Source organism: Diabrotica undecimpunctata, chromosome 2 (assembly GCF_040954645.1).
Source record: "Diabrotica undecimpunctata isolate CICGRU chromosome 2, icDiaUnde3, whole genome shotgun sequence".
In the NCBI taxonomy this organism is placed as follows: domain Eukaryota; kingdom Metazoa; phylum Arthropoda; class Insecta; order Coleoptera; family Chrysomelidae; genus Diabrotica; species Diabrotica undecimpunctata.
The window spans coordinates 56,341,893-56,358,130 of record NC_092804.1 but is presented as its reverse complement, the minus strand read 5'-3'; the positions used below and the strand labels follow the sequence as shown (position 1 = coordinate 56,358,130).

At 32.7% G+C, this 16,238-nt stretch overlaps 2 protein-coding genes across 4 annotated transcripts in view; one reads left to right on the top strand and one right to left on the bottom strand.

Moving 5' to 3' along the window:
- Positions 1–16,238, top strand: part of Nipped-A (Transcription-associated protein Nipped-A) — a 199,036-nt gene that overhangs the window by 93,871 nt on the left and 88,927 nt on the right. The window lies entirely within an intron of this gene.
- The window catches only part of LOC140434572 (NACHT and WD repeat domain-containing protein 2), a 114,546-nt gene that overhangs the window by 94,484 nt on the left and 3,824 nt on the right, over positions 1–16,238 (bottom strand). For both annotated transcript variants that reach the window (XM_072522931.1, XM_072522932.1), the window contains exons 3-8: positions 10,338–10,454; positions 10,022–10,225; positions 7,453–7,597; positions 6,266–6,491; positions 3,170–3,368; positions 2,865–3,110 (exon numbers count right to left, since the gene is read on the bottom strand). In XM_072522931.1, coding sequence (XP_072379032.1) covers positions 2,865–3,110; positions 3,170–3,368; positions 6,266–6,491; positions 7,453–7,597; positions 10,022–10,225; positions 10,338–10,454 — 1,137 coding nt within the window. The remainder of the gene's footprint in view (positions 1–2,864; positions 3,111–3,169; positions 3,369–6,265; positions 6,492–7,452; positions 7,598–10,021; positions 10,226–10,337; positions 10,455–16,238) is intronic.

Sequence of the window (16,238 nt, the reverse complement as noted above, 5' to 3'; positions counted from 1 at the left end):
AATTTCTGCTTCCCAGTTACACCTGCATACAATAGATGGCTCCATTTCATGCACAAAGTGCACTTAATCCAAACCTCCTTTGCCTGCGGTGTACTGAATAATTCCGAGCAAAAAATGCGGGCGGCGTCTTCTTCGTCATCATTGAATCTTTTATTTTCTTTCATTTTCTTGACGTTTGAAGGTGATTTTGGTGTTTTTTGTTTTTCTTTTATCAAAAGATAAATTGGTGTGGATGTGAAAACCTTTTTCCTTTGATTAAGTTGATCCTTACGAAGGTCTTGAACTCCTTGTCAAAGGAGGTGTCTGAGGTAGTAGAGATATGGAGTTTCACAAGTACCTTTCTACACAAGATGATTGAATTTAATTCCTTTTAACGCCATCTTTCTGTTTTGAAGTGCTAACTTCGGAAATTTTATCGTTTGAAACAACGACTTCCGGATTTCAAGCCGCAATGGATAAAGTTTTATTTTCTGATAATCCCCCCGGACTATTTCCAAAAAGGTGATACCATCCGAATATCGTCCATTTACTTTCCATTCCTCTCACTCGTCTGATGAAGATGTATTACGATTTTTTCTTTTCCTTATAAGTAAAGAATTTGGAAGCCAAGAGGTATCTCTTTGTATTTTTCTTATACTTATAGGTAAAGAACTTGGAAGCGAAGAAGTATCTGTTTGTGTAGAAGTAGTTCTTGGTTCATGAATAGGATCAACGGTTTTATTTTCCACTATAGGTCGATCAATTGTACATAATGGTTTAAATTTATAGTCTGGGAAAATGTTCGGATTAAAAGGACGGATGCGTGTGGCAGCTGTTCGATCCTATTTTCCAAACAAGCTAGCTATATTGTACAGAATTACTTCTTTTCCAGGCTTTGTTTTAATCCATAAAATAACTTCCCTATTGGGACCCTATCTTCAACTGAGCACTGTGTATATTGTTGAAAATAATTTAAAAACAGAATGAATGTGTCCGATTTTATGTATCCAGATTAGTTGTGAAGAGAAAGTATTCCATATGGGACGCCTTGATACATTCCTTCGTTTGCAAAGGAATATTATTGCTGGTGGAATGAATTGACCCGCATCATTTACACACAGAACAATGGTGACATTGTATCTCCTTTCAGAGATTGTTAAGAAATTAACCTGTTTCTGCCATTTATGTGCTAAAATTTTTGGCAACTTGCTAGAGACCGTCTGGTTACCAGACTCATCTATATTATATATTCTTATATTATAGGATTGTTGTTATTTTTATTTTGTATATCATCTAAAAGGGAAAAAAATTAAAACCTCGCGCTGTGGTGGCTGAGGTAGCCGCAGGAGTTCTAAAATAAATCTATGAATTTATCAGAATGTTTTCAGAAAACCAGTGTTTATAACGGTTCGTCTCCGCAAGCTCGAAGGCTATTTCACATATGAGTTTCCTCACCATGTCGGCTTTCATCTCTAAAACATATTCCTTTAAATAAGTCTTTAATTCTTTGGGCAATGTTGTAGTGAATCGACCAAGGCTTTTCCTATAATCTGTTGCCTAAAAGAAAGTACCGATAATATTCTGACATCTCCCGTACGAATAAAGTAGTCTACATTTAGTTCACTTACCAACACATTATGATTTTCGGCCCTTTTTTAAGTACTTAAGAGCAGCAACTATTATTTCTGTAAAGATGATATACCTACATTTGATTATTATAAAAAATATTCCTGTATAACTCAAAACTTTATTTGGTAGGCTAAGCAAGGGAAAAATGGTCCCCGGAGTCATTTTGCCTTAACATGGAGGGACCATTTTACCTCAAAATCTGAATAAATATAAAAACTACTTTACATGAGTGACTTCTGATAATTAGAGAAATTCCAACATATATGAAATAAACAGAAAAAATGCCTTTTTACACTACATTAAAAAAATCTACCTACTTTAATTAAAATATAGGCTTTATTACTAGCCAAGAATGCTTCGCACATGTTCACAGCTTCGTACATAAGTGGCACTAGTAGTAGTGAATATAATAAAGAAAGCTAAACGACGCGACGGTTTTATGGAAATTATGAGAAATATGTTGGGGGACCATTTTATTCAAGCTGACCATTTAACTCGACTTTCATCTATTAACAATTAACGTTTTAAAATATCAATACAACGCCAGTATAAATAGTAGTGACGTTTTCGTGTCGTGACAATCTGCTCTGCATTTTACTGCAGAGAAAAATTAATACACCGCCAGTTATAAGCTTCGCTTCAAAAATTACGTACGATGTATAGGTTAAACGTAAAATGCCAAGGATATATATTATAATTAAACAAAACTAGCTAATGATTTAGCTAGCTATCGACGTTTTTTGGGAAAAACTCCATATGTAGCAAAATTAAGCAGCATTGCTATAAAGAAATAGAACTAAACAAAATAGTGATAATGTGGCGGCGCTAAAGGTTACGGAGAGTCGTGGCTTTTAGGTAATAATGGATTACCTTCACTAAGACATGAGACCCTATCTCTCATCATACTCAACTATTTGCCTAACCGATTCACCCGCATCCAACTCAAAGCTGCAGAACTAATTTCAATTGTATACTATGACGTTTAAAATATTTTTGACTGGTGTATGTATCGAACCAATTACTATACCGCTTCACACCGAAGTAGCCACTTTCAGGCCGCTGAGCTACTAAATCGGCAAACTAAACACTTAAAAATGATAAAATAATGAAATATTGCTCAGAAAATCACTAACGTAGAAACCCAAAACATTCATCACTTATTATAATACAGTTTTCAACAAAAAAATCTATTACTGGCATAACTCGGATGATGATGATGTTTTATTAATGATTTATATATTTTGATCAGTTCTTACTTGTTGGCAAATTGATATTAACGTTGGTGTCAAAGCCGATGAGTCTGGAGTAGTACCTAAAAACCTAACGATGCTAATTGGTCTAGCACCTTGAAACCAATCTTTGCTGGTCGACAAACTAGCTGATTTGGCTAGTAACGATGTTTTTCCGCATCCTCCTTCGCCATATAAAATTAAGCATTTATCACTATCATCCAACATATAGTTATGGATACGTTCCAAACTATCTTCTCGTCCATAAAAAACCTCAAAAACATTTTAAGAATTAATCATAACGGCGTATTTACCATGATTTTAATGATTACCTGTACAGAATTGTTACAAGCGTGCAAGTGTTGTAAAATTTCTGTAACTATTTGACCTTGGGCACTAGAATCTTCTTTTCTCATTGCTCTATCCACCAATTTTACAATGTTTTTATAGAAGTGGGTTATAAAATGTTTCAAATATTCTTCGTGGGTTTCTGGATCAAGACCTTCTCTACCAATCCATTCTACATTGTACCTGGAAGGTTGTTATACAATTAGGAAATACAGTCAAATTTGAAATGAATAAAAGGAAAGAACAATATAAACTCGAAACACCTAATTACATTGAGTTTGTTCAATCAAAATATTTGATATATTACAATAATGAAAGCATGGCAAAGGTACCAAACACATTAAATTAAAGATCGCTATATTGTTTTCGATAAAGACGGAGTAATAAATCAAATTTTGTCTATTAGTCCGCCGCTAAAAATGTTGTGGATTTAAGACTTTTACCTGTGCCCACCGGTATTGAGATATATGTTGTAACAATATCCGATTATATATATATATATATATATAGATAGATATAGATATATATATATATATATATATATATATATATATATATATATATATATATATATAGATAGATATAGATATATATATATATATATATATATATATATATATATATATATATATATATAAACAGGGTGCGGCATTAGTGCGAGGAAGTCCAATTATTTGTCGTAAGAGGTACGAAAAAAATTATTTAGGTAAAAGTTGAAGCACAGATAGAACCTCATGTTTTCAAATATACAAGGCCACCCATATTGACGAGGTGGAACAAACTTATCTTTTTTTTAATTGAACACCCTGTATATTTTTACATTTTTGTCATCTTATTTATATACTCGTTTTTTTTTTTCAACGTAAGGTTTGGCAATATTGTACGATGTAGTTTAAAAGATAAATACGTTTTTTTATTAATTTCGTAGCAAAATTACCACGCTGTAGATTGGAGAGATTTTATGTCAAAAAATATATTTATGTTCAAAAGATTTTTAATATAGTCTACTATTGTTTAAAATTATTAACATAGCGAACTAAACTTAATTTTGATGTACAGGGTTGGTCGAAACTAGGAATGAGTATTTTCTGAGTTTTCTTAAATGGAACACCCTGTATTTTAGTATTACATACTGAAATGTTATATTATTATACTTTATTATTGATTCAGTATTCGCTATACTTAACTGCTTTAACTTATGAGTTATTTGTGATGTTATGGGCGAAACATTAATTGCAACAAAAATTAAGTGAAATTTTATTACGTTGGCCGAAAAAAAATAATCTAAACTGATCAATAATTTGTTAATTTTTAATAAAATATCAATACCTAAGTAGTTAAAAGTGAAGTGACGTTTAATATAAAAATAAAATTAAATGTAAAAAAAATCGGTTGCCTGTAAAGTCGGTTTTACGGGCGAAAATTTTACGTGACAACGTCTTTTTCTCGGTAGAATATTTATTGATATGAATATTATTAAATTGCACAATAGGAACAAGGAATTGAACGAAAATAAGAATTGCACAAATTTTAACTATAGAAATATATTTTGTTTACTAAAACATTGTACATGTAAACTTAAACTTAACTAATTTCTATTTGAGTGATTTTGTTGAGGATAGGACGATGATTCAAGCACGCACCGATTCAACGCGCCTAATTCTCTAGTGTTGCGCGCGCAGCGTACCGATCATGTTTGAGTGGGAGAGAGACGCAAGGCATTCGCCGGTCCGGCGGGCCTCTCTCTCGTTCGGTGACTCAACAAAAAAATCGTTGACTTTATAATAAATGTTCAAAATGGCCTCCGTCGACGTCAATATATAATTGCAAACGATATTCAAAAGAGCGACCTAGACTAGTTAATACAGTTCTGTTTAATCTCATACATTCATTTCTAAGTCTCTCATTTGTATCTTCTTTGGTTGTAGCTGGTGTTTTATACACCTTATATTTATTTAACCCCATAAAATAAAATCTAGCTTGTTTAACTTTGGAGATCGTGGAGGTAACCTTCTGGCTCTCTTCTTTGTATATCCACATTTTCTCACATATGTTTAAAGGGACTACTTAAAATAATTCCGACAATTCGTTGTTAAAAAAATGTAAGATACATTTTTTCGTTTACGTGATCCTCGAAAAAGAAGGGTCCTATGACATAATTTCCAGGAATTCCAGTCAAAACATTTAATGATCATGTTATTTGACTGTGGGTGACAATGTGGTATAAATTAGAAGTTGAGTATCTAATAGTGCAAATTATGTCTGTTTATAATACCATTCTTGTGGAAAGTAGCTTTATCTTCGAATAAAACGTATTTCAAGAAATATGCATCATTCTGAATTTGTTCCGAATTTGTTATATATGTTTATGATATATATATATATATATATATATATATATATATATATATATATATATATATATATATTAAACGAAGAGCTAAGATTAACACTATTACAAGAATTCACGCATTGAAATTCAGGAGGAGGGTTCATTTATACTGTCGATGGTGACGTGGTTAGGGTGGAGGTTGGCGTGGGGGTTAGCGTGGGAATTGGCGCGGGGATTGGCGCGAACATTTCTGACAGTAGGATTCTGATTGGCGGGGGGAGCGGACGATATTTTCTTTATGAGAGATCTCCATGTCGAAGGTAACCTAAGTCCTGATCTCTTTTATTGAGACAATTTGGCTTTTTTTCAATTTATATGGCTTCTCGGATAATTCTTGGTTAAATGAATGAAACAGAAATGAAATGTTGATAAATCCTATTTTGGATTCTACGCTTTGCTTGGCCTATAGAAGATCGGGGGCAGTCTGCACAAGGAGTTTCGTAAAAAAATATTGGTTTTGGGACTTTTGGGGGTTATGTATTTTATTGGGAATAAACCACAATTGAAGGTTAAAATAAGTTTATTGGCGTTTCAATTTCCACTTCGGAAATCGTTCTTAAAATTACAAAACTCTTTTTTGTTAAAACTTTTTATTAGAACGAAAAACTGTCTTTCATTTGTAAAAATACAAATTTATTTGAAGTTTAACCTTCAATCTTAGTAAAAAGAAATGTTTTTTGCAACTTACTTTTGAATGTTGCTCGTCTCAATCTTATTAGGTAACCTTTCGTCTCTTAAATTCCCTAATAATTTAGCGGATTCTGTATCTAAACTTCTATTAATGATGTCGACAAATAACGAGGCTTTCTTAAGATTTTGTAAATTAATATTGTTTATGTATCTGATATAAGCTAGGCAGTGGTTCTTGGTGTCTTTGACGCTGAGAATACCATTAATAACTTCACGTTCAGTTACTGAAAGTTTTATATAAAACATTTTGTTAATTACTTTTTAAAAGCAGTAAGAGTAAATAATTATAAATACCTATAAAAAGTTTAAATATTATTCCTAACATAGAGTTGTTTGTTAGTTAATTTATTTACAGTGTATCAAATTGAACTCCATTCCAATTTCAAATATGAACTGTACGAAGCGAGTCTGGATGTAAGAAACTTTTCATTTTTTAAGCATATAATTTTTATTACTTTAGCTTTTTTCAGACACTCGAAAAGCATTCGTTGTTTTTATAATTAAGAGTTTAGGCCCAAAATTTCGGTCCAATGCTATTTAAATGCATTCTTTTTTTCGAATCATGAGAAAACTAATAAATATTTTTTAAAAATTTAAACGCAGAATGAAGGATTACATTATTACCGAGGGCCGACTCCCTGAAAACTTCTATAATGTTTATTTTAGTAAGTTACAGGGGTGAAAAAGAAGAGAAAATTAACTGTGACTTTTAATTTCAAATATCTCATTTAAAAGAAACTTTTTATTTATTCTAAGGGACTTTCGGCTCTCGGTAATAATGTAATCCTTCATTCTGCGTTTAAATTTTCTAAAAATATTGATTAGTTTTTTCAGGATTCGAAAAAAATGAATGCATTTAAATAGCATTGGTCCGAAATTTTACTCCCACGCTCTTAAGGCAACAAGTTGAGAAATTACATTGATCTATATGTGTTTTTTTTTCTTCTTTAGGGCAGTCTCTAATGGAGGTTGGCGATGACTTCTGCAAATTCGTCTCTATTCTGTGCTTTTCTCATTCTGATCCTGTCCAATCCTTGATGTTATTTAATACATTTTTTTACCAGAATTATTCCTTAATGTATGTAATTTTTTCTCATTGAACAAATAGTTAGAATAAGACCTATTTTTTGTTATATTAATAAAACATGATATTTAGTAACATTTAGATGTGTACAGAATTCTTACCTGACATAAAATAATTATGCGTGGCATCGTTGTCCATTTTACCTTGTTGATTTAATGATGCAGCAGCTTTCCTGAATAATTTTTGAAATTTTCCCAAAGTATCCCACCATTTAGCTTGATCTTCAGCTTGTAACTTAGGAATCCTCTAAAGAAATAGAAAAATAATATAGATAAGGTAGAGAAAAATAAACATAACGAGTAGAATTATAAGATTTACCACACAAGTTATAATTTAGTGTCTTTTTGACATATTTTTCTGCTTATTTACATACATCTTGTATCGTTTTGTTAATTGCTATTATTATCCGAAATAAGTATATGCATAAATTTATAGAATCAGAGTTAATTTGGCTAATTGTTAAACTGCATTACGAATAGATAAGAGTTTTTATGCTGCGTCAGCTCGATAAGACGAGATAAGATATTTTGACAAGAGAAAAACAGTCGAGCATTTTACCAATCGGTGTCGAATGAAAAGAGAGGTTTCAGACGTAACTGCGTGTCTGTACTCATGAAAACTAATGAAAAACTAATAATAAGCTAATAGGAGCTACTCCAAATATGACAAGAATACTTCAAATTTTTTTCCAAACATACATCTAGAGGAGGATATATACCCTGGGGTGAACCTACCGATAGGTGACATAAACATAGATGAAACATTGCAAGTAATTAACAAATTGAAGAGCAAAAAAGCACCAGGCTCCGACAATATACCGGCCGAATTTCTTAAGTATGAGGGGAGACTTTACATAGACAATTACACAAACTAATAACATTTGTATGGAATAAAGAGAAAATAGCAACAAATTTGGCACGGAAGTGTAGCAATCTCTATCCATAAAAAGGGAAACAAAACCAAGTGACCGAATTATAGAGAAATACTTACTACGGCATACAAAATCTTGAATATCCCATTAAGTAGACTAACACATTTAATAAAAAATATACTAAACTCGATTGTATAGTAAATTCGACATCATGTAACGATGACATTCCCGCATTCCCATCAAAAACATACCACTCCCATCGACGCGCTGGAGATGGAACACTAGCAAAAATATAAAACGACGTTCGATTCGGAGTATTGATCTGGTAAGAGCTCCTACCTCCGGGTCTCGTGTGTACTGATCAGAGTACTAGAGGAGCTTCCGTTCCTCGTCTGTTTCGAGTAGTGATCGACCGGCTCCGTCCCACCTCTATTGATCAGTGATTTCCTCGATTTTTGGGTATTGACCAAAGATCTTCCCTTTGCTTCGCCCATCCCATCCCATTAGTGCCGCTAATATTAATTTTTCACCGTTGTCTACGTCGGACCGCAGCCCCATCGATTTTAATTAGAAGGATTCGTCTTTTTATTTATATTGTTCATAAAATTGTACAGCAGTAAATTTTATTTCTGTTATATGAATATATTTTTATTTTGATTAAACTTGTGTTTTTCTGAGTCTGGTGTCTCATAGAGCTAACCGTCACAATAAGTATATGGTCGTGAGATCTAAATTCGCTGGGCCGGAATTTTTGTATTAAAAGAAATTCTCATGTTCGTTGTGTCGGTACTTGCTCGAAGCGCAGCTGTGATTCTAATATAAAAAAAGTGGTACAGTAGGCGGTACTGTAGATTAGCACGAAGCTCCATACTGTTTTCCGTATTTTTAGAATTTAAATAATATTTTTAAAATTGAATAAAGTAATTTTATTATTTATTTATTATTTTGAAGTGAAGCTTCTATACTGGAGTTGTATTACTTTTTCTGTATAGTAAAATGCTGAGGCGAGCGTCACGGAACTAGCGCCACGAGGAGGCATCACGTGTAGCGTCACGAAATAACGGTCTTCACATCGATTCACTACTCTCCATCAATTCGTTTCTACTCATCATATTAATAAATTTCTTTAAAACTATACTCAAATTTGATGTTTAATCATCTTGTTTAATTTATATAATAATTTATAAGGCATTTATTTATATTTTATTATAAATTTAATATTTAGTCTGACTTTGACGGGTCTGTCAGAAGCAAACAACGTTTACTTTGTTGATCGTTAGCAGGTGACGCTAGGAGCAAACATAATAATTTATTGAATATTTATTTATTTTATTATAATATAACTTCTTTAAAACAAATAATAAATAAATAATAAAATTGCTTTATTCAATTTTAAAAATATAGAAAACAGTATGAAGCTTCGCGATAGTCGACGGTACCGCCTACTGTACCACCTTTTTTTTATAGATTTGAATAACATTGAAAAAATTTACATGTATGACGGACTCCTCTCGTCGCTTAAATGGACTCTTCCAACTGTTTACTGTGACTGCGAACCACGAATCGTTATTTCGTTTTGGACGCTTGGCTCAGCATTTTATTATAGAGAAAAAGTAATACAACGCCAGAATAGAAGCTTCGCTTCAAAAAATTACTCGTCGTAATTCACTTTGTACATACAATATTTCCGTTGGAAACCTGAAAGCCGCTCTTTTTTAATTGTGAGATATAAAAGTCTTAATCGATACGCTAAAGGAGAAAAACGTACTTAGTAAGTTAAATGTACTTTATAAACAAACCTTATTATTAAAATTAATGAGAATAGAAGATATAGGTTGTAAAACTGATATTGGTGGTACTGCATTCGCATCTTTTTTGTACCAAATGTCAATCAATGTTGGGTCGTGACCAGTGGCAGCAAGTTCGTCTCTAATTAGTAATAATTCTGAGGTTAAGATATATGTTGGGATAGGTCGGTATCCGTATTTCTGTCCTAAAAACACCTAAAACAAAACGTACATATAAGTTACATACATGTAACCTGCAGTTAGTTGTTAGCTTCTACAATTTTCTTTATGCAAAATACATACAAACATAGATAACAATTTAACTTACCACAAAGTTTGGACCCATAGATAATCTTTGACAATTCTGTATTTCTTTCATGCATAGCTCTGTAGTCATGTGATCGTCTGTTGCTTCATCTCTGACACCCCATCTCATGTCGACGACCTGAAAACGTATTGCATATATTGTATATATATTTATATATTGTATTTTGTTCGATGAGTGTTAAGGCCTATTTAAAGTTACGTCTCTGCCAGATACTACCCAAGTCGATCTGTTAAAAAATCGATTTGAAAAAATCAATTTATTGTTCCGCCAGCTTTGCTAAGCCCGTGAACGAACCTTCGCGTCGCGACTTTTCGGTCCACAGATGTCTAACGCCGCCGAGAAACTTCCACGGGGTTCCGAAACGACTGATGCGACTATATTTAAAAATAAATTAGATTATAAGTTAGTCAAAAATATAAATTTGTACGGTTACATAAATAAATGTTATAAATTAATTATTGTTTTTTAGTGTTAGTGTTAGAAGGCTTTAAACAAATTAAAATGAACAATACAGTACTTTTATGTAACACCAACCTTTTCCTACTTCTTTTTAATGTGGTCCTCATATTCCACTCGTTGTGGAATAATGATGCGATTATTCCTTACGTATTTATTTTCTAATCTGCATGTAGTCCAGTCGTGAGAGATTTAACCCCTAAAAATCTTACGAACAAGCTGAATTTTGCCAAGAATATAAATTTTGGGACCCCAAAAAAGATACAAAAAAGTTTACCACTTTAACCCCCGGACTTCCCCCTAAAATCCCCCTCGAAGGGGGTTAAAAACGCAAAAAAAATCGATTTACCAAGAATCTGTATGCCGTAGAAAAAATGTAGCTGAGATACTTTTAAATGTCTTAAAAAAGCACCTGCGATTTTAAATGTCAGTTCCGCGCACGAAATCAATGTTAAATAAAATTTGTATCAACTCGACGATAAAAAATCGATATCTTTTAGATGATCGATAGGACACTCTTTCAGAGTGTCCTATCGACAAAAATCAAGATCCATTTTAAAGGTAAAGAGTGCAGCTTTTGCATGCAATTTTTGTATTATGCCGCAAATGAAGTCAGTTTTTATAGAGCTGTTCAATAAATAAACTTTGCGCAATTTTTGCCATTTTTTACAATTCTCGTGAGATCAATAAAATTTAATATTTTCATTGACTGGTCGTAGTAAAATTTCCATTGCTGGAGACCAGTCTTCAAAACCAATAACATGAAAATACGATTTTGATTTTTGATCGCACGTCACGGACAATGCCTTCAAAAAAACGGTTTTGGGTATAATTGATAGCAAAAGTTAAGTACTTTTGAACAACGTATTAGTGTAATTAAAAAAGAGCAGTTTTAAACGTTTTAGATTGTTTGTAATCTGAAAGTTTAAATTCAGCGTTTTTGAAGCATATTTCTAATGCCACAAATTTGTTGCCAAAACTTAAAACTAAAATTTCATGCTATAGGTTTTAAAGATTAGGTTCTAGGTATGAAAACTTTATAGTGGCCGATCAATAAAAGGGATACATTGTATTGAGCTCATGAGAATCATAAAAAATGGCAAAAATCGCGCCACGGTTATTTACTTAACACCTTTATATCAACTGAGTTAATTTGCAGCAAAATACAAAAAATGCATACCTACGAAAGCTGCACTCTTTACCTTTAAAACGCATCTTGATTTTTGTCGATAGGAGAGTCGGATCAAAAGATATTTATTTTTTACCGTCGAGCTAATACAAATGTTTTTTTTTTATATTTCTTTTCGGTTATTGTATTAAAAGGCTTTTTGAAGTCAATCAATGTTGTGGTTTATGGGGTGTATATTATGAATATATGCAGTATTTGGTCTGAATCCCATTTGTCTGGATCTTGTTTTTCATTTGTGGAATTCTCTGAGATTCTCTTGAATATAATACTTGGAATTATTTTACTAGCCGTTGAGCCTGTCTCCAGTTTTCTCAAGTAGTTTGGTTTCCTTATTTTACCAACTTAGTTACGACTCCTTGACTCCATTCTTTCGGTATCTTTTGTTGGGGCCATATTTTCTTCTTATTCTTAAATTTTATTAATTTTGCACAAATTTCATCTATGCTAGAGACTTAGACGGAGTCATTCTTAGATAGTTTGTTGCACATTTTATTTCATTTTTTGTTATTTCTCCTTCGACGATATTCATCATTTCAGTCACCCCTATTGCTTCTGCAAAAAGCTGTATTTAAATATCTCCTTTAAAAAATAATGTACAAATCTATATACAATTATAACATTGTAAGTATTTCCATCTTCTTTCCTTTTACTTTCAATTGTTATTTATTCCAACCTTCCTAAGTAAATACTTTTTGATATTACGTACAACGTCTTTGTGTTCTGTGATCTATCTGCATCTCCTGATTGTCTTACCATTTATTCTATATTTGACCATGTCCATCATAAATATTTCATCGTCCAAAATCTAATATAGTTCTATGTGTGAGATGGTCGCTGTACGATCTTTTTTAAATGTTTTTAAAAATACTACACCACTTTGGTTTATTTGAACGGTTTTTTTGGATAAAAAATTAAGTTGAAGTGTAAATGTAATTTATTTTACAAATATGTAAAAAATCAATAGCATTTGCTGTATCTACAATTCGCTGTCTCTTTATTAACAAGCAATTCTCCACGTATTTAATTAAAATTTGATTAATGGCAATATCTTTTTATAACCATAATTAATTTTAGAACGACTTTGAGCAAAGGCATTCCTTGTCAGATCCATCGATTTTTCGTGGAAAACTTTAAGTAGGTCAGACTCGTACCATCACGTACCATGGCAGTTCGAGTGCCAAGGGCAATTTTTGCGAACTTATTGAATAGCGTGACTGTATAAAACAAGTGCAAGCAAATTTTGGACTCGTCACGATTGAAACACCCAATTAGATTTAAGAATAGACATAATGCTCTAAAGTACGAAAACAGATCTAATATAAATAGTTTGAATTAATCCTTTGACAGCAATAGGGAGATTAATAAAAAAAGTCAAAAGAAAAAGCTTGAATCATTGTAATATACAATATGTCCATATGGAACAGAACAATACGTCCACTTATAATTCACATGAATAGAATGTGCGAAATTGCTAACACGTCACGGTTTTCACGATATATGAATAGAGGCATACGAAAAAGCAATTAATATTAAACATAATTTTAAACTGATTTTATTGCAGTTAAACTTAACATAAATAAGTTTATTTATAGTCCAGTCGTCAGAGAGTTCACCCCTAAAAATCATACGAACAAGTTGAATTTTACAGAGAATATTAATTTTGGAACCCCAAAAAAGATACAAAAAAGTTTTCCACTTTTACCACCGGGCTTCCCCCAAAAACCCCCCTAGTAGGGGGGTAAAAACGCAAAAAATGTACATCGTAGAAAAAAATGTTTTAAATAAAAAATGTAGCTGAGATAATTCTAAACAAAAATGTTTATGAGCATCTTTTGTGTAGAATGAATCGTTCTCTTAGAAAAAACGCTTGAAGCGACCGTCGATTTTGCATGTCAGTTAAGCGCGCAAAATCAATCTTCAATAAAATTTGTATCAGCTCAACGGTAAAAATTCGATATCTTTTGATCCAAACGTCCTATCGACAAAAATCAAGATGTGTTTTAAAGGCAAAGAGTGCAGCTTTCGTATGCGGTTTCTGAATTTTGTCGAGAATAAACTCAGTTCTTATAAAAGTGTTAAATAAATTAACGTGGCGCGATTTTACCATTGTTTACGATTCTCGTGAGCTTAATAAAATTGATCACTTTCATTGACCATTTGTAGTAAAATTTCCATTTTTATAGACCAGTCTTTAAAACCTATGATATGAAATTTCAATATTGAGTTATAGTAACAAATATGAGGCATTTGAAATATGATTAAAAAACGCAGAATTTAATGTTTTACATTACAAATGATCACACGTCACGGGAAATGCATTTAAGAAGACGGTTTTGGGTGTAGTTTATTGCAGTTTTGTTATCTTGAAAAACGTACTAGTGTAATTAAAAAAAAAGTTTTAAATGTTTTAGATTGTTTGTTGTGTGAAAGTGAAAATCCAGTATTTTTTAAGCATATTTCAAATGCCTCACATTTGTTGCCAATACTCAAAACTAAAATTGCATGCTATAGGTTTTAAAGGTTAGGCTCTATCTAGTAATAAAAACTTCATAGTGGCCAGTCAATGAAAGGAATAGATTGTATTAATCTCGTGAGAATCATAAAAAATAGCAAAAATCGCGCCACGTTTATTTATTTGACACCTGTATAAAATCTGAGATTTTTTACGGCAAAATACGAAAACTGCATACGAAAGCTGAACTCTTTACCTTTAAAACGCAACTTGATTTTTGTCGATAGGACGTTTGGATTAAAAGATATCGAACATCCAGCTGATACAAATTTTATTGAACATTGATTACGCGCGCGTAACTGACATGCAAAATCGACAGTCGCTTCAAGCGTTGTTTCTAAGAGAACGGTTCATTCTACACAAAAAATTATTATAAACATTTTTGTTTATACCTTGAAAAAGATCGTAGAAAATTATCACTGAGAAATAATATTCATCAAACCTCGAGTGATTTTTGTACTGATTGGAATTTTGGCGAAGTATATTTTTAGTTATCGCTTTTATTTATATCTTTATTTACGTCTACAATAGAAAAGGAAATAGCTTTTTGCACTTTTATTGACATAGAGGGAGCATTCGATGATACATCATTTGAATCCATAAAAAAGTACTAGTAAAGAGGAGCACTGAAGCCTCACTAATACAATAGATTCAGTAAATGCTAAAAACCAAAATCTGCTAGTATTTGGGGAGAATCTGTGACTATGATAGCAGTAAAGGGTGCCCTTAAGGGGGAGTACTACCGCCCCTGCTGTAGTCTCTGGTAGTGGATGACCTCCTCACTAAGTTGCATGATTCTAGTTTTACAACACAAGGTGACCTAGTTGTTACAATTAGGGGCAAGCATGTCAAGACTATAGCTACTCTTATATAAACTGCCCTTTAACGAAATTTAAAAAAAGTTGGTGCTCGAAGAAGGGCTTAAATGTCAACCCCAGTAAAACGACTTTGCTGTTTTCACAAGGAGACGTAAATATAGGCTGCAATTATGAATGACATCACAATAGACTATACCAAAGAAATAAAATATCTGGGGGTAACCCTAGATCAAAAACTCACCTGGAATAGTCATATTGAAAAAATCTTATCCAGAGCTTTGGTGTCAAGTTTGACCTGCCGCAAGACATTTGGAAAGATTTGGGGCGTAAAAACGAAAATGAACCTCTGGTCATATAAAACGATTATTAGGCCCATGGTCACATACGCATCACTCGTATAATGACCAAAAACACAACAAACAACAGCTCCAAGGTGCAAAAAGTGCAGTGGCTAGCTTGTCTGGGAATCACAGCAGAAATGTCAACATGTCCCACTGGAGCTCTAAAGGCAATCTTGAACCTTCCTCCCTAGCAGTTCTGCATAAGGAGGGAGGCAGTAACTACCGCCTTAAAACTGCAACAGACACAAATAATGAAACCTGGAGATCTAGTTGGCCACCTCAAAAACCTTGGAAGAAATTCCATTGGATTCTAAGGACATGCCGACAGATGCCATGCCAGTCAAATTCGACTCGAAACACCCTTTGAAGTGGTCATAAAAAAACGTTATGAAGAAATTGAACCGAAACTGGAAGAAGGTTCACTCGTATGGTATAAGGATGGATCTAAAATAGATGAAAGAGTAGGAGTTACTGGACCCAATTTCAGGCTATCCAAATCTTTTGGAAACTATCAGGCAGAAATACATTCTGTAGATATTAGTGCCCATCAACTGAGATACTCGTAGGGCAAAAGTCTTCATTTTA